The following is a 14,294-nucleotide window of genomic DNA, read 5'->3' on the forward strand; positions in this document are numbered from 1 at the left end:
CTTGAGCCAGGAAGTAGAATGTGTGGGGGGGGGGAGTCATCTTGTGTTTTCGTACATTATTCCTGAATACCTTCCCCAAATCTCTCGAGGTACCCATTTAGAGCTGGTTAGACTCTGGCTGAGCTGACTGACCCCTGCTCCAAACCAAAATAACGAGTGACACCGACACTTGGATCCCTGTACTCACGGAGAAATGTGTTCATGTCTTGCCTGCTAACCGCTCGGCTAGGACGGCTCTATATTTTAGTTTTTGATGAATCTGTCAAAATAACGGTTTCAAACATTGGTTTATGGATGAATTTAACAAGTGTTATGTGTATTGATTAAACTTATTTTGAATTTTTTTTATCTATTTTTGACACTTGCAATTGGAATTTGGCCTTTGGGGGCTTCTATATTTTTGGAAATAAATATCTTAATCTTAAGAGTCATCTAATGTTCTTCATGTACTTTTGTTTGTGTGAATATGTGCAAAAATGAAGCGTTCCTGTAATATAAATCAACCTCAACCTTTTTTTTCTTTACATTCTGGGAAATTTATCCGAGTTTCGAATTTTATCCACTTTTTTTTTCTTTTTTTTTAAATAAAAAAAATACAATTTTTTTGGAATTCAGAGTCGTAAGTTGCAATAAAGCCCGAAACAGTGTTATTTAAAAAAATATACATAGCGCTACAGTACGTTTTTTTTATTTTTCTGCAGGGGGTGATTTTCAGCATTTTAAGTATCAATGTTATCATATCTGATATTATAAGTAATCCGACTATTACAAGTAAATAGATGCCGGCTCTGTGGATGTGCCGGGTATGGATCCATGTTATACCTAGACTCCTTTCATCAGGAACTCTGCAGTGATGTACTAATCTTCTGGGGTTGAAAATGCTCGGGGTTCGAGCCTTCTCGGTGGGACTTTAGCACCCAAGCAGCTTTTCGGGGGATTGGCAAAGCCCCTGAAAAAGCGAAAAGCAGCTTTTTACTTTTGCTCCTTAGCTCTGAAACTGGTGCATACGGTTCCACAGAGTCCGAGAGGCTTGCAAATTCCTGAACAGCAAGATTTTTAATGTATTTTTCTTTGTCTTCCAATTTTTATTCTATAATGTTTTTTCTTTCCCTCAATGTTTTTTCTTTTTATTTTTTTTTCATTTTAAATTTTATAATTGATTTTCCTTTTTTCCTCTTAGGAGTCTCCTGATTTTTCGTCTTTTCAAATGGAAAGGCTGCTTAGAAGACGGAAGGTTCAAGAGCGTCTTGAACAAATTGGAACAGAAGCCAAAGAAGCGAATCGACTTCGATTTGATGAAGAAGCAGAAGGTTTTTTTGTCGAAACAAATAGAATTGCCTCTGATGCTACTCGAGAATACGTATTCATGAAAAGTAAGCCTTTAATAGTGTTTTCATTTCATGTTATATTTATTTCGAACTGAACCAGGGTAAAAAAAATAGAAATATTTAGGATTTTATCCCATAGTAGTACTAGTAATTTATTATAATAATAAAAAAAAGACAAAAAAAAACACCAGACAAAATCAATCAGTAACACACCAAAAACGTCGCTTGCGAGGGCGGGCTTCTAAAAAAAAAAAAAAAAAAAAAAAAAAAAAAAAACAAGTTAACAAGTAAAATCAATCTTGATCGGTTTCGAAGATATAGATAGATTTATTTTTCATATAACAATACAATAATAACACTACAATCAACAAGCAAGGTATACATAGCAAGGCCTAGTAAGGTATTATTATTATTATTTATTTTTAACCCACACTATACAGAGGTACAATACGTGGAGTATCACGAGGAAAAACACAAAAAATGCGACACAAGACAATATATAAATGAAAAATTACCAAATTACAGTTTAACACATAATAATTTAAAAGAAACGATAGAAAAAAAAATAACGTTAAAGGAGGAAAAAAAAAAAAAGACCAAAAAAAAAAAAAAAACTGACAACATGAATAATATAATAATCATTCATTAAAATTATCAACAATGTATTTTTAATAACTCTTTACAAATATAAATTGTAGGATTACCAAACAGAGACAATAAAATAAAAAAATAAAATAAAAATAACTTGTAACTGAAAAACCCTGATAAGGTGATGATGTGGAGAAAAACGGATACAAGCAGTATTTGAAAGTTTTCTGTGTAGTGCTTCCAGTTTTTCATTAATATTAGGAACAAGAAATTTATTAATAATTACCCGGTTTTTTGTCCAAGGCGGAAGAAACAACAAAAATCTACAAAGTTTTAAATAATTAATCCAGATTTTTTTTAACTCAGTTTTCTTCAGAAGGGGAAAAATTCCAGAAGCAAAAAGAATTGAATGGTCACAAAAAGTTGAGTAAAACTGGGCCAAGGCAAGTTTGTTATATTTACCTCAATCGGCAACAATCTTAGCATACCCTAATTGAATTTTCTTACTAATATCGGAGACTGTGCGCCGGCGCAAGCTCGGAAGACTATTAGTAATAGAAATACCGAGCCATCAAAGAGAGTCTACGAGAGGGATAGTAAAGCCACTACAGTGAAGGGAAGTACTAGAAATATTATTAAAAGAAAGAAATTTGCATTTATCTATATTAAGAGAAATGCCTATGTTTGAAAAAAAAGTGGAAACACGAGAAACCATGTTAGATACACCAGTTTTAGTACGGCTTATAAGAAGCAGATCATCAGTGTAAGCCAGGTAGGAAACATCAGAATAACAGGAGAGATAGGTAGCCGAAATCTTTGCCAGAACTCCTGAAATACACAAATTAAAAAGGGTCGGAGATAAAACTCCACCTTGCCTTAAACCTCTTTTCAATTTAATATTAGATGCAGGCACAGATTTCAGCCGAAGAAAAGAATTAGAGTACCAGTACCGAAGAAGCAAAATAACCGATAGATTGACACCGTAACCACGAAGAGCAGAAAAAAGCTGACTATGCGCAATTTACAATATTTACAATATTTGCGAAATTTACAATATGAAATTGCCATTAAATTTTTTCATAATTGTGAAATAAATCATAAATTATCTTTTAATTCCTAAAAATATCTAAGTGCAATAACATTGCACTACTAATTACCGATTTTCATATTTGTATTGGAATAAATTAATTTAAAATTAGTTTCTTCAAAATGTAGTGTTCCAACGTTGAAGCCAAGTTTCGCAATCAAGAGAAATCTGACTTGTCTACACGTGAAAAGATCTAATGTCGCTTATTTTTCTACGTTCTCTGGAGCACTCGCACCTCGGCCCGGGTTTTTATAATAGGTGAGATAGAGAAAGACCATACTGCCTATAATTTATATACTGTGGTCAAAAAGGAGTATGCATAATATCTTAGTTAAGGGTATTGATATGAAATTTTCAGGGAACGTTGGGGGGACATTGAACTATCAAAAGCTTTTGATAGATCTAAAGTACAAAGAAATATACTCCTTCCCTTAGAAGAATTTTCAAGGAGCAAAGATGATAATACACGATGTGCGTGTTGACAACCTACTCCGGGCTTAAATCCAAACTGGTTATCTCTCTCAAGCATATTATTAGTCACAAAAGGTATTAAAACATGCTCAAGAACTTTACTAAAAGTGCAAGAGACAGTAATAGGTCGGCAAGAAGAGCAAATAAGAGGAGAATTCCCCTTCTTTAAAATTGAAGAGACAGTACCACACAAAAAACTCTCCGGTACACTAGAAGTACAAATACACATCTGGAGAAGTAGGTGTATATGGTTAATAAGGGGGAGCAATCTAATAAAAGGTGAAATCTAGATATACCATCATTATCAACATTATCTGATTTAAGTTTCTTAATTGCTTCAATTACGGATGAAAGAGAAATAGGAACACAGAGACGCTGAGATAGAGGGGTAATAAAAATAGCATAAAGATAATGAGAATACAAAGAATGCACACGGTAATTAACATTAGAAAAAATAGACGAGTAATGGTCATGCCAAGCAGATGCAGGAAGACAATCACTATTTGGTACATCACTTCTAATCGACTCAGAATTAATAACTTTTCGCCATTCTCTCTTTGACACTGGAAAATCCATACCACGATAACGCATAGACAAGGTATTTTTTATATTCATTGCGGATCATACGCCAAAGGTCAGAAACAAGGCCACCATGTAGCCTATCAAATTCATTCCTCACTTTTAATAAAAACTTTTATTTATTTTTCAAAGTTTTAAAACTCTTATATAAAGAACACATAGTTTATTTTATAACATATCTAGCATGTTTCAGTAGCCATACAACTACCTTGGCATCTTTTAAACATTTAATTATTTGATTATAATAGCAATCCAGGTCCTTTTTGCAATTCCCGTGTATAGAGCTCTGAAGCAGATGATAGGGAACTCGTATTGCAGACAGCAGGCTTGTTAGTGTAAACACATAAAGAGTAAAATCAGCTTTCTTCCAATTACTTTTTTCAAACCATTTTGAAGACTGGGGTACTTTGCAAAAACTAACAGAGTTTAAATTCAGCGTAAGAGTAAGTGAGATAGGGAGATGGTCTAAGTTGTTCTTCAGCATGTACAAACACTATTGATGTAATAATACTAAGTGAGCAAATAATGTGATCAATATTGCTCTTACTGCCTGAATGGTGAATATAAGAATACGGATGAGTTTTGGGTATAATATTATAAGATGGAAGGCAATCCAACAACAAATCACATCTCACTGATGAGTTATTTATATCCGTATTGAGGTCACCAATGATCATATAATCTAGAGAAATTGAAATAATATTATCCACTAGAAACTTCAACGTGTTACAGGCTTTAGAAAATCTGGCCATCAATCTAGAGGAACGGTCATCGTGAGGCAGATAATAATTAAGGAAAACTACAGTGCCAATACAAACAGTGAAAAATAACTTATCTGAGTCGAACATCACAGGCGAAACCAAATTAGGATTGTGCTTAAAAACACAAGCTAGCCCGCCGGATGGTCGGCCTCTTGTCGCTCTGGCAGTTGTAAAAAACACATCATGATGAAGGCTACGACGCAAAACGTTAATGCTAGAGTCTGTAAGAAGATGCTCCTGTAAACAAACCAAATCAAAATCATAGTAGAGCTCATCGATAACGAAATCCTTATCCTTTGTACCATTAGTGTTAAACGATATTATTGAAAACTCCAAAGTCAATGCAAAAAGCGGGAGCACGACATTAGGTCCTTAGATATAGAGCAGGACAAGCTCTAAGAAGAATTATTTTTACCACAGCTAGCACACTTGGGAGCAGCACTACAAGGACTATACTTAGTAGGAAGATGAGGGCCAGTACATCTTGCACATCTTAGGACATTGCTGGTAAAAGCACTTTGAACGTGCTCGCATGTTCGGCATTTGAAGCAGCATTTAGGTATTATTTTAAATACGTGAATTCGAAAGAATTCATATTCCACTTTAATTCCTTCTTTGAAATAAGCAGACTGAGTGAAGGAGTCTTCAAATTCCAGCTTGACTGACATAGTCTGGCCCAGTCGATTTGCACTTATTATACCTTGCAGTCTTTTAATAACTGAAAGGTCAACATCAACTGGAAAACCTCTGAGAATCCCAAAAAAGCGCTTGAATCGTGCTTTAACTGTTGCTCCGGTAATAAAGTTCTGAACGGATGTACAAAAATCTTCAGTTGCAAATTTATCAATATTGACATACCATCTGTCTTTAACAGGTTTCACACTACAAACTAATTCATGCCCAGCTATTTGATCGAGAACAGATTTGCGTTTAATCGGATCAGACAGATCTGAAGGCACTTTAAGAAACAATAACTGTCGTATGAGTGTCAATTGCTGGGGTAGGTTTCGGAAGTTGAGGAAAATTCAACTGATAATTGTCAAATTTCCCTGACATTTCAACAACCACTTGTTGTAGCTCATTAAATTTAGAGAGTAAAGAAGTATAAGCATTTGCAGGGAGACATGGCACCTCTGTAGGTCGCTTTATCACAAACGTAGGTGCAAAAGTGTCACTACTGTCAAAAGATCTTAACAGAGAAATAATGTCACTAAAATGATTAGAAAGTGCATTGTTCCCCTTACGTACTGGGCAATCCAATTCAGGTGCACTTATTTGCCACAGTAAACTTTTAGCTTCTTTGACTATATTCACGTCAAAAAACTCCATACCATGTCTTTTAATAATATCCTCCTCAATTCCGCTTAGAAAACTGCTTTGAATAAAATTCAGAACAGGAGAATATACAAGTTCAGGCATTTCGTCGGAGCTTTTCATGGCTATCGCACTCACCACAAATTAAAAAGTCTCAAAATTAGTTCAGGAAAAAATACTGAGTTAATAAATATCGAAATATAGGTCAAACTAAAAACACAGTAGATTCCATTTTATAATCCTCTTAAAGTTAATCCTCTTAACTCAGGTCATCAACTAATTTGGAATAAATTATGACCTCACCAAAATAAATCCAGACAGGAATAATATCCAATTCAATTTTGATGTTACCTCACTGAACGCTATAGCGTTGCCTATAGTAAAGGCCATACGGCTCCAATGTTTTATTATTTATTTATTTATTATTGTTTTTTCCCAGAGGCACTTCATATGGAAGGGGTGGTCGAAAAAACTTTAAAGAGGGCTCATTCGATTGGAAATGGAGAGTTCTAGTGCCCTTTTTAAGGGTCAAAAGTGATTGGAAGGCAACGAACACCCCTTCTACGCCTACCATTTCTCCAAACACATCCAATCAAAATTTTGAGATAGCCATTTTGTTCTACGTAGTTGATTTCAAGATATAAATTATTTTTTTGAGAAGGACACTCCCACACAACCCTCTGGGCAAGGGTTATAAGTTATGCCCTGGGGGAATGTAAGCTTTTTATAGAAAGCTTTGTCATAGAAATTTCAAAAAGGGCTCATTCCATTGGAAATTCAAGAGGCTAGTCCCCTTTTTAATAGTCGAAAGTGATTGGAGGGCAACTAACCCCCCTCTCACGCCCACCATTTCCCCAAACACATCCAATCAAAATTTTGAGATATCCACTTTGTTCAACGTGGCTGAAAATTCTGGAAATTAGGTCTTTAAGGATGACAGCCCTCAGGAAACTGTTCGTAAGCCATCTCCATGCGGCATGTGTGGTTTTTATAGTAAGTAGTGCTGTAGAAGCTTGAAAAAAGACTCGTCTGCTACGAGATTGAAAGAGCTGTTGCACTTATTAATGCTAAAAAGTGAGTAGAGGGTAATTACTATCTCTTGCACACTTACCATTTCCTGCAACTCGTTCAAACAAAATTTTGATACAGCCTTTTTGTTCAACGTAATTGAAAGTTCTGGAAATTACATCTTTGAGCATGACACTCCCCTCCCTCCTCCCAAGGTCTTCAGAGCAAGGGTTATAAGTTATGCCCTGGTAGTATATATGGATCTTATGGAAGGAATGCTCGTATAAACTTCAGAGAGGGCTCATTTGATGGAAAACAAGGTCAATGTTTAGCAATATAAAAGTGATTTATCAGAAAAAAAACATGCAGACTACCCCCTTCCCCCTTTTGTGAATGAAGGTTATCCATTCTTTTAAAATATTTTTGTTAAAGTTTGTGTATATCTTTTAGTCGGTAAAAATTACTATTATTGCTAATGCGTTTTTCAAAGAAGATTATCACCTTAGCCCCTGCTATGTCTAAGTACCCGGTTATTTTTGCCACCAAGGATTTTTTCTGATAGGCTCAGATTTAACAAGCTGTTTCATTCGAGATCTGGTATTTATTTTAAATTATAAATCTATGTTGGGTTCTGACAAATTAAAATATTTGTATTTTAGGCCAAAGAACTGGAACAAGGTTCCTATTCAACTCAAAACAGGGAGTGCTATCATCAGACAGATGAAACACTTCAAATGAGCTGTCACTCGACAAAATTAGGAGCACAAACTCAATTAGTTTAGAACCGAGGTGATTTTTAGGGGTCACATACTTTTTGAAGGATTAAACCATATCTGCTTGACTAGTAATTCATTTGAAAGCCCATTTATCTGTGATTCATAATATATATGTCTTACCGTGTTTAAAAGTCTTGAATTCAATTTACTTCCCAAATAAAGTTTTTCTGAATAATTCAAAATGCTTGTATTACAAAAAGTGGGCGTTGCCCTTACTTTGGCTTTTTATGCCATATACAGTGCCCCATTGTTACAGATCTTTGTGACGTTCTTATTTAACAAAACTAGCTTTTTTTATAATAAAAGAATAAATAAAACAACTAAATAAACAAATAAATAAACCATTTTTTTTTCAACTGAAAGTAAAGCGCAACATTAAAACTCGAAACGAACAGACATTATTCTGTATATGAAGGGCTTGTCCCCTTCCTCCATACGTAGCTCTTTACGCTAAAGTTCATGGCAATTTTAAAAAAGCTTCCTACTCTGATTAAACGGCCCTTGTGTTTCATGAGTCGTTCTTTAAAAAAAAATGAACAAAACAGGACAAAAAGAAAATTCTAGTTTAATTTTTAAGTGTCAAAAGATATTGGAGGGTAATCAGCCCCTACGCCCTTTTTTCCCAAATACATGCGGTAAAAATTTTGAGACAGCTATTTTGTTAAAAACAGTTCAAAGATCATGTAACAAAAACTCCGGTGTTGACACAGCCCCCCAGGGCTCGGGGGGAGGCTTTGTAAGTTATGCCCTGGGGGCATATATGGTTCTTATGGAAGCGATGCTCGTATCAACTTCGGAGGGGGCTCATTTGATTGGAAATTGAAATTTCTAGTTCACTTTTTAAGAGTCAGAAGAGATTGGAGGGCACCTAGCCCCCCTTCTCCATGCCCTTTTTTTCTCAAACTCATCTAAAAAGAACTTTGAGAGAGCCATTTTTAAAAAAAATAGTTCAAAGACCATAGAACCAAAACTCCCGGGTCGACACAGCCCCCAGGGCCCGAAGGAAGACGTTGTAAGTTATGCCCTGGGGGAATATATGGTTCTTATGGAAGGAATGCTCATAAAAACTTCAGAAAGGGCTTTTGGATTTGAAATTGAAATTTCTAGTTCAGTTTTCGACAGTCAAAAGTGATTGGAGGGTCACTATCCCCCCCCCCCCCCCCCCGCCCATTTTTCCCGAATGCATCCGATAAAAATTTAGAGATAGCCATTAAGTAATTGTTCATAAGTCATAACAAAAACTCAGTTGTCGACACAACCCCCCAGGGCCCGGGGGCAGGCGGTGTAAGTTATGCCTTGGGGCATATATGGTTCTTATAAGGGATACTCGTAAAAACTTCAGAGAGGGCTCATTTGATTGGAAATTGAAAGTTCGAATTCACTTTTTAATAGTCAAAAGAGATCCGAGGGCAACTAGCCCCCCCCACGCCTTCTTTTTCCAAACCCATCTGATAAAAATTTTGAGATAGACATTTTGTTAAAAAAAATAGTTCCAAGGTCGGATAAGAAAAACTCCGATGTCAATACAACCCCCAGGGCCCAGGGGAAGGCGCTATAAATTATGCACTAAGGGCATGTTTGGTTCTTATGAAAGGGATGCTTGTAAAAACTTCATAGAGGGTTCATTTGAGTGGAAATTGAAAGTTCTAGTTCACTGTTTAAGAGTATCAAAGATTTAAGGGCAACTAGCCCCCCATGCCCTTTTTTCTCCAAACCCATCCGCTACAAATTTTGAGCTAGCCAGTTTTTCAAAAATTGTCCAAAAATTAGATAACAATAACTCCGGTGTCAACACAACCCTCCAGGGGCCAGGGGGTGGGCGTTGTAAGTGTTATCCTGGGGGCGTCTATGGTTCTTATGAAAGGGATGCTCATAGAAAATTCAAAGAGGGCTCATTTGATTGGAAATTGAAAGTTCTAGTTCACTTTTAAGAGTCAAAAGATATCCGAGGGCAACTAGCCCCGTCCCCCCCCCCCACACACCCTTTTTCTCCAAGCCTATCCTATAAAGTTTTTAAAATATCCATTTCATTAAAAATAATTCAAAGGTCAGACAAGAAAAACTCCCGTGTAGACGCAACCCCCCCTGGCCCGGAGGCAGGCGTTGTAAGTAGGGCTCTGGGGGCATATATCGTTTTTATGGAAGGGATGCTTGTATAAACTTTGGAGAGGGTACATTTGATTGGAAACTGAAATTTCTCGTTCACTTTTTAAGAGTCAAACGAGATTGAAGGGCAACTAGCCCCCCCATGCCCTTTTTTCGCCAACCCATCCGCTACAAATTTTGAGCTAGCTAGTTTTTAAAAAATTGTTCAAAAATTAGATAAAAAAAAACTCCGGTGTCAATACAACCCCCCAGGGCCCAGGGTAGGCGTTGTAAGTGTTGTCCTGGGGGTGTGTATGGTTCTTATGAAAAAGGATGCTCGTATAAAATGCAGAGAGGGCTCATTTGATTGGAGATTGAAAGTTCTAGTTGACTTTTTAAGAGTCAAAAAATATCCGAGGGCAAATAGCCCCGTCCCCCCCCCCACACTATTTTTTCCCCAAGCGTATCCGATAAAATGTCTAAAATAGCCATTTCATTAAAAATGGTCAGACAAAAAAAACTCCTGTGACGCAACCCCCATGGCCCGGAGATAGGCATTGTAAATAATGCTCTGGAGGCATATATCGTTATTATGGAAGGGGTGCTTGTATAAACTTTGGAGAGGGTTCAATTGGTTGGAAATTGAAAGTTCTCGTTCACTTTTCAAACAGTTCGTGGTAACGAACTTTAAGTAAGGAGCGACCCGGCTCAATGGTAACTGAAACTCTAGAAAACGGGTTTTTGACACCAATAGATACATCAAAAGAATCAAATTTCAATGCTGAATTCAAATATATAACTTTCATCAAGTTTAGTCCTACCCATCAAAAGTAACGCGCCTGAGAAAATTTGGCTGATTTTTGAAAAAGGGGGAAAGACCCCCTAAAAGTTATAGAACCGTAATAAAAATCACACCATCATATTCAGCGTATCAGAGAACCCTACTTTAGAGGTTTCAAGCTCCTATCTACAAAAATGTGGAATTTTGCATTTTTGGCCAGAAGAAAGGTCACGGATGCGTGTTTATTTATTTATTTATTTTATTTTTTTTTTTTTTCCCAAGGGTGACCATATTGACCCAGTGGCCCTAGAATATTGTGGAGGAACTCATTAGAATGCAAACTACAATCTTTAGTGCCCTATTTAAATTACCAAAAAAATGGAGGGTAACTAGGCTCCCTCTAATGCTCATTTTTTTCCCAAAGTCACCTGATTAAAATTTTGAGATAGCCCTTTTGTTCAGCATGGTTGAAAATATGAGAACTATGTCCTTTAGGATGACTTATTTCCCCGAAGTCCCCGGGGGGAGGGCTGAAAGTTATGAACTTTACCCAATGTTAACATATAGTATTGGTTATTAGGAAGTATACTGACGTTTTCAGGGGGGATTTTTTCTAGTAGTAGGGGAGCGGGTGGGTCGGGGGTTATGTGGGAGGATCTTTCCATGAAAGACCATGAATTTTTCATGGGGGAAGGAGCATTGCTATGAAGGGGGCGCTGGATTTCCCAGCATTATTTAAAAAAAAGATCAGAAATTAAATATAAAAAAAACAAGTTTTCCAACTGAAAATAAGGAGCAACATCAAAACTTAAAACGAACAGAAAATATTACGTGTAAGATTGGGTTCACCCCCTAGTCAATACCTCGCTTTTTAAGCCAAAGATTTTTTAGTACTTTCATAAGAGCTATTTATTCTAAGTAACGGCCTTTGTGATTAAGGGGTAATTTTTAAAGAATTGGAACAAAATTCGAACTTTAGCTTAGAGATCGAGGTATTGACTAGGGGACGAGCCCCAAAAATATATGAATATAGAAGTTCGTTGGGTAAGTTAATTCGTAAGTTACGTATATTTATTACTAATAAAAACGTTCGTAAATAAAATTAAACAAGTTTCGAGAAAGCCATTTAACCACATAAAAGTTAAATTAATATGCAAATTTTGTTTGAATTATTCATGTACGGTGAGCCGAAATCAAAACCTGCATTAATTCAAAAACTTAAAAAATTAAATAGAAAAAACAAGTTTTTTTAACTGAAAGTAAGGAACGACGTTAAAACTTAAAACGAACAGAAATTATTCCGTATATGAATGGGGCTGTCCCCTCCTAAACGCCTTGCTATTTACTCTAAATTTTGAATTTCTCACAACTCTTATTTTTTTTAAACAATAAAAAACTTTAGCGTAAAGTGCGAGGAGTTGTGGAGGGGACAGCCCCTTTCATATACGGAATAATTTCTGTTCGGTTTAAGTTTTAACGTCGTTCCTTACTTTCAGTTAAAAAAAAACTTGTTTTTTTATTTAATTAAGAGTAAAAAGAGATTGGAGGGCAATTACCCTCCCCCCCCCCCCCTTGACGCGCTAAATGCATCAGATAATAATTTTGGGATAGACATTTTGTTAGGAATAGTTCAAAGGTAGGCGTTGTAAGTTATGCCCTGGGGGCATATATGGTTGTTATGGAAGGGATGGAATGGAATGGTTGTAATGGAAGGGATTTTTATTCTCAATGCTGTAAGAACTGGAAAAGAAAATATTTGCAATATAATTCGTTTTCAGTGAGGGGCCAATGACGCAGTAAACTTTTGGTTTTTATTTACAGTTAAGGAAGGGGGCAGTATCCAAACTCTTGTTTGTAGTGAAACTATATTCGTCTTGAACAACTTTAGAAAGAACTAAAAAACTAATAAATTAAACTGAATATTTGAAGTATAATGATATTAATTGCTGAAAGCTCATCAGTTCAAAATTTCACTATAATTTTAATGTTTATATTCAATATTAAGTACAAAAGAAGATATTTGTAATAAAATTGGTTTTCGGTAAAGCGCCAATGACGCAGTAGGTTTTAGACTTTTACAGTGAGAGAAGGAGGTCATGACTAGTAGGTAATTCCTTGTTACTTGGGATAAGCTTATTCCATAGCTTTGTCCCTCTATAAATGACTGAAAAAGCAATCCTGCTTGAAACTAGGCGAGGAACCACAATATTTTCACTTGTTCGAGTTCCGTGACAATGAACATTCAACCTTTCCCGAAATGTTCCTGTAAAACAGTCTGGAAGGCACCCATTACAATACATATACATAAAAATCTGTGTTACATAAGAAACGTAATATCCTGTGCTACATTCATTGATAAAATAGTAAAAAATTAAAGAGGGGGGGGGGGGGTCGGAAGGATTTTTTTTTGCTGACTGTGTAGGGATTGCTGCTTTGTAAACTACAGCCATTTAGTTTACTTTAGCCCAATGTTGTAAATTTTATCACGCTTTGTCAAATATTGTCTTACGCTGAGGTCTTTGGGGTATATTTTGACGGAGTGGCGTATGCTTTTTGTTAAAACAAATAGAATTGCGTCTGATACTGTGGTGGTTCCGGCCTCTCTTGCGCCCGGGGCAAAATATTGATTAGGCTCCCCCCCCCCTCTGTATCCCACGAAATTTTCAGCCCAAATTAAAAAAATTATTTATTAACACACATTTTTCAATGCATTAATTAATTAATATTTATTTTTTATTAGTTTTCTATTTGTTATTTAATTATTATTAATTATTTTAATTACTATTATATAATTATTTTTCTTCTTTTAATTTATTTTATTAATTATTTAATAGTTTGTTAGTTATTTGCATTTACTAACTGGAGGTCAAACACGGTTTATGCTTGAATAAACTCAGCCATTTAGGTTACTTTAGCGCAATGTTATAAATTTTGTCACGTTTCGTCAAATAATTTGCTCACTTTGAGGTTTCTGGATACATCTTGAGGGACTGGTTGGCGATTGTATTACGTGAATGCAGAAATTCAAATTCAAGCTTTATAGTATTTTTATCGCGAAGTGGAGGGAATAATCGGTTCTCGCCCCCCTCCCTCTTTCTGTAAATTCCCCCCATCCATTGGAATTTACGTCCGCAACATATTCAAATGTCATTTCTTAATTTGGAAAAACCAGTCTAGACGGATCAATATTATTTAAAAAACGGAATTTTTTCTTATTTTATTCTTACCCATTAAGGTGAATTTCTTATAAATTACTTATAGAGTTTAGAAATCGCCAAAAGTCAATAATGGAAAAAAGTTGTAGCTTTAACATAGGGTTTTGTTGATTTTGACTAATGACTACGTAAAAGAAACTAATAGTTACTTAATTGGAATCAGAATTACGTTATTGGAAACCGTAAAAAAAAATCACGTTTTTTTCTTCTTGTTTTATTGAAAATTTTCTGTTATTAGTTAAAAAAATTTCCTTCTTAAAAATTCATGGGGATTATCATCAATTCTTCCTGTTGGAAAGTG

General features: G+C 35.6%; 1 protein-coding gene across 2 annotated transcripts in view; it reads left to right on the forward strand.

Annotated features, from left to right (window-relative positions):
* Positions 1–14,294, forward strand: part of LOC148941598 (DNA excision repair protein ERCC-5-like) — a 263,737-nt gene that overhangs the window by 41,135 nt on the left and 208,308 nt on the right. For both annotated transcript variants that reach the window (XM_089104023.1, XM_089104024.1), the window contains one exon: positions 1,181–1,373. In XM_089104023.1, coding sequence (XP_088960149.1) covers positions 1,181–1,373 — 193 coding nt within the window. The remainder of the gene's footprint in view (positions 1–1,180; positions 1,374–14,294) is intronic.

Source organism: Artemia sp. Qi Xiang Cuo, chromosome 18, assembly GCF_049724085.1.
Source record: "Artemia sp. Qi Xiang Cuo chromosome 18, ASM4972408v1, whole genome shotgun sequence".
Taxonomy (NCBI): domain Eukaryota; kingdom Metazoa; phylum Arthropoda; class Branchiopoda; order Anostraca; family Artemiidae; genus Artemia; species Artemia sp. Qi Xiang Cuo.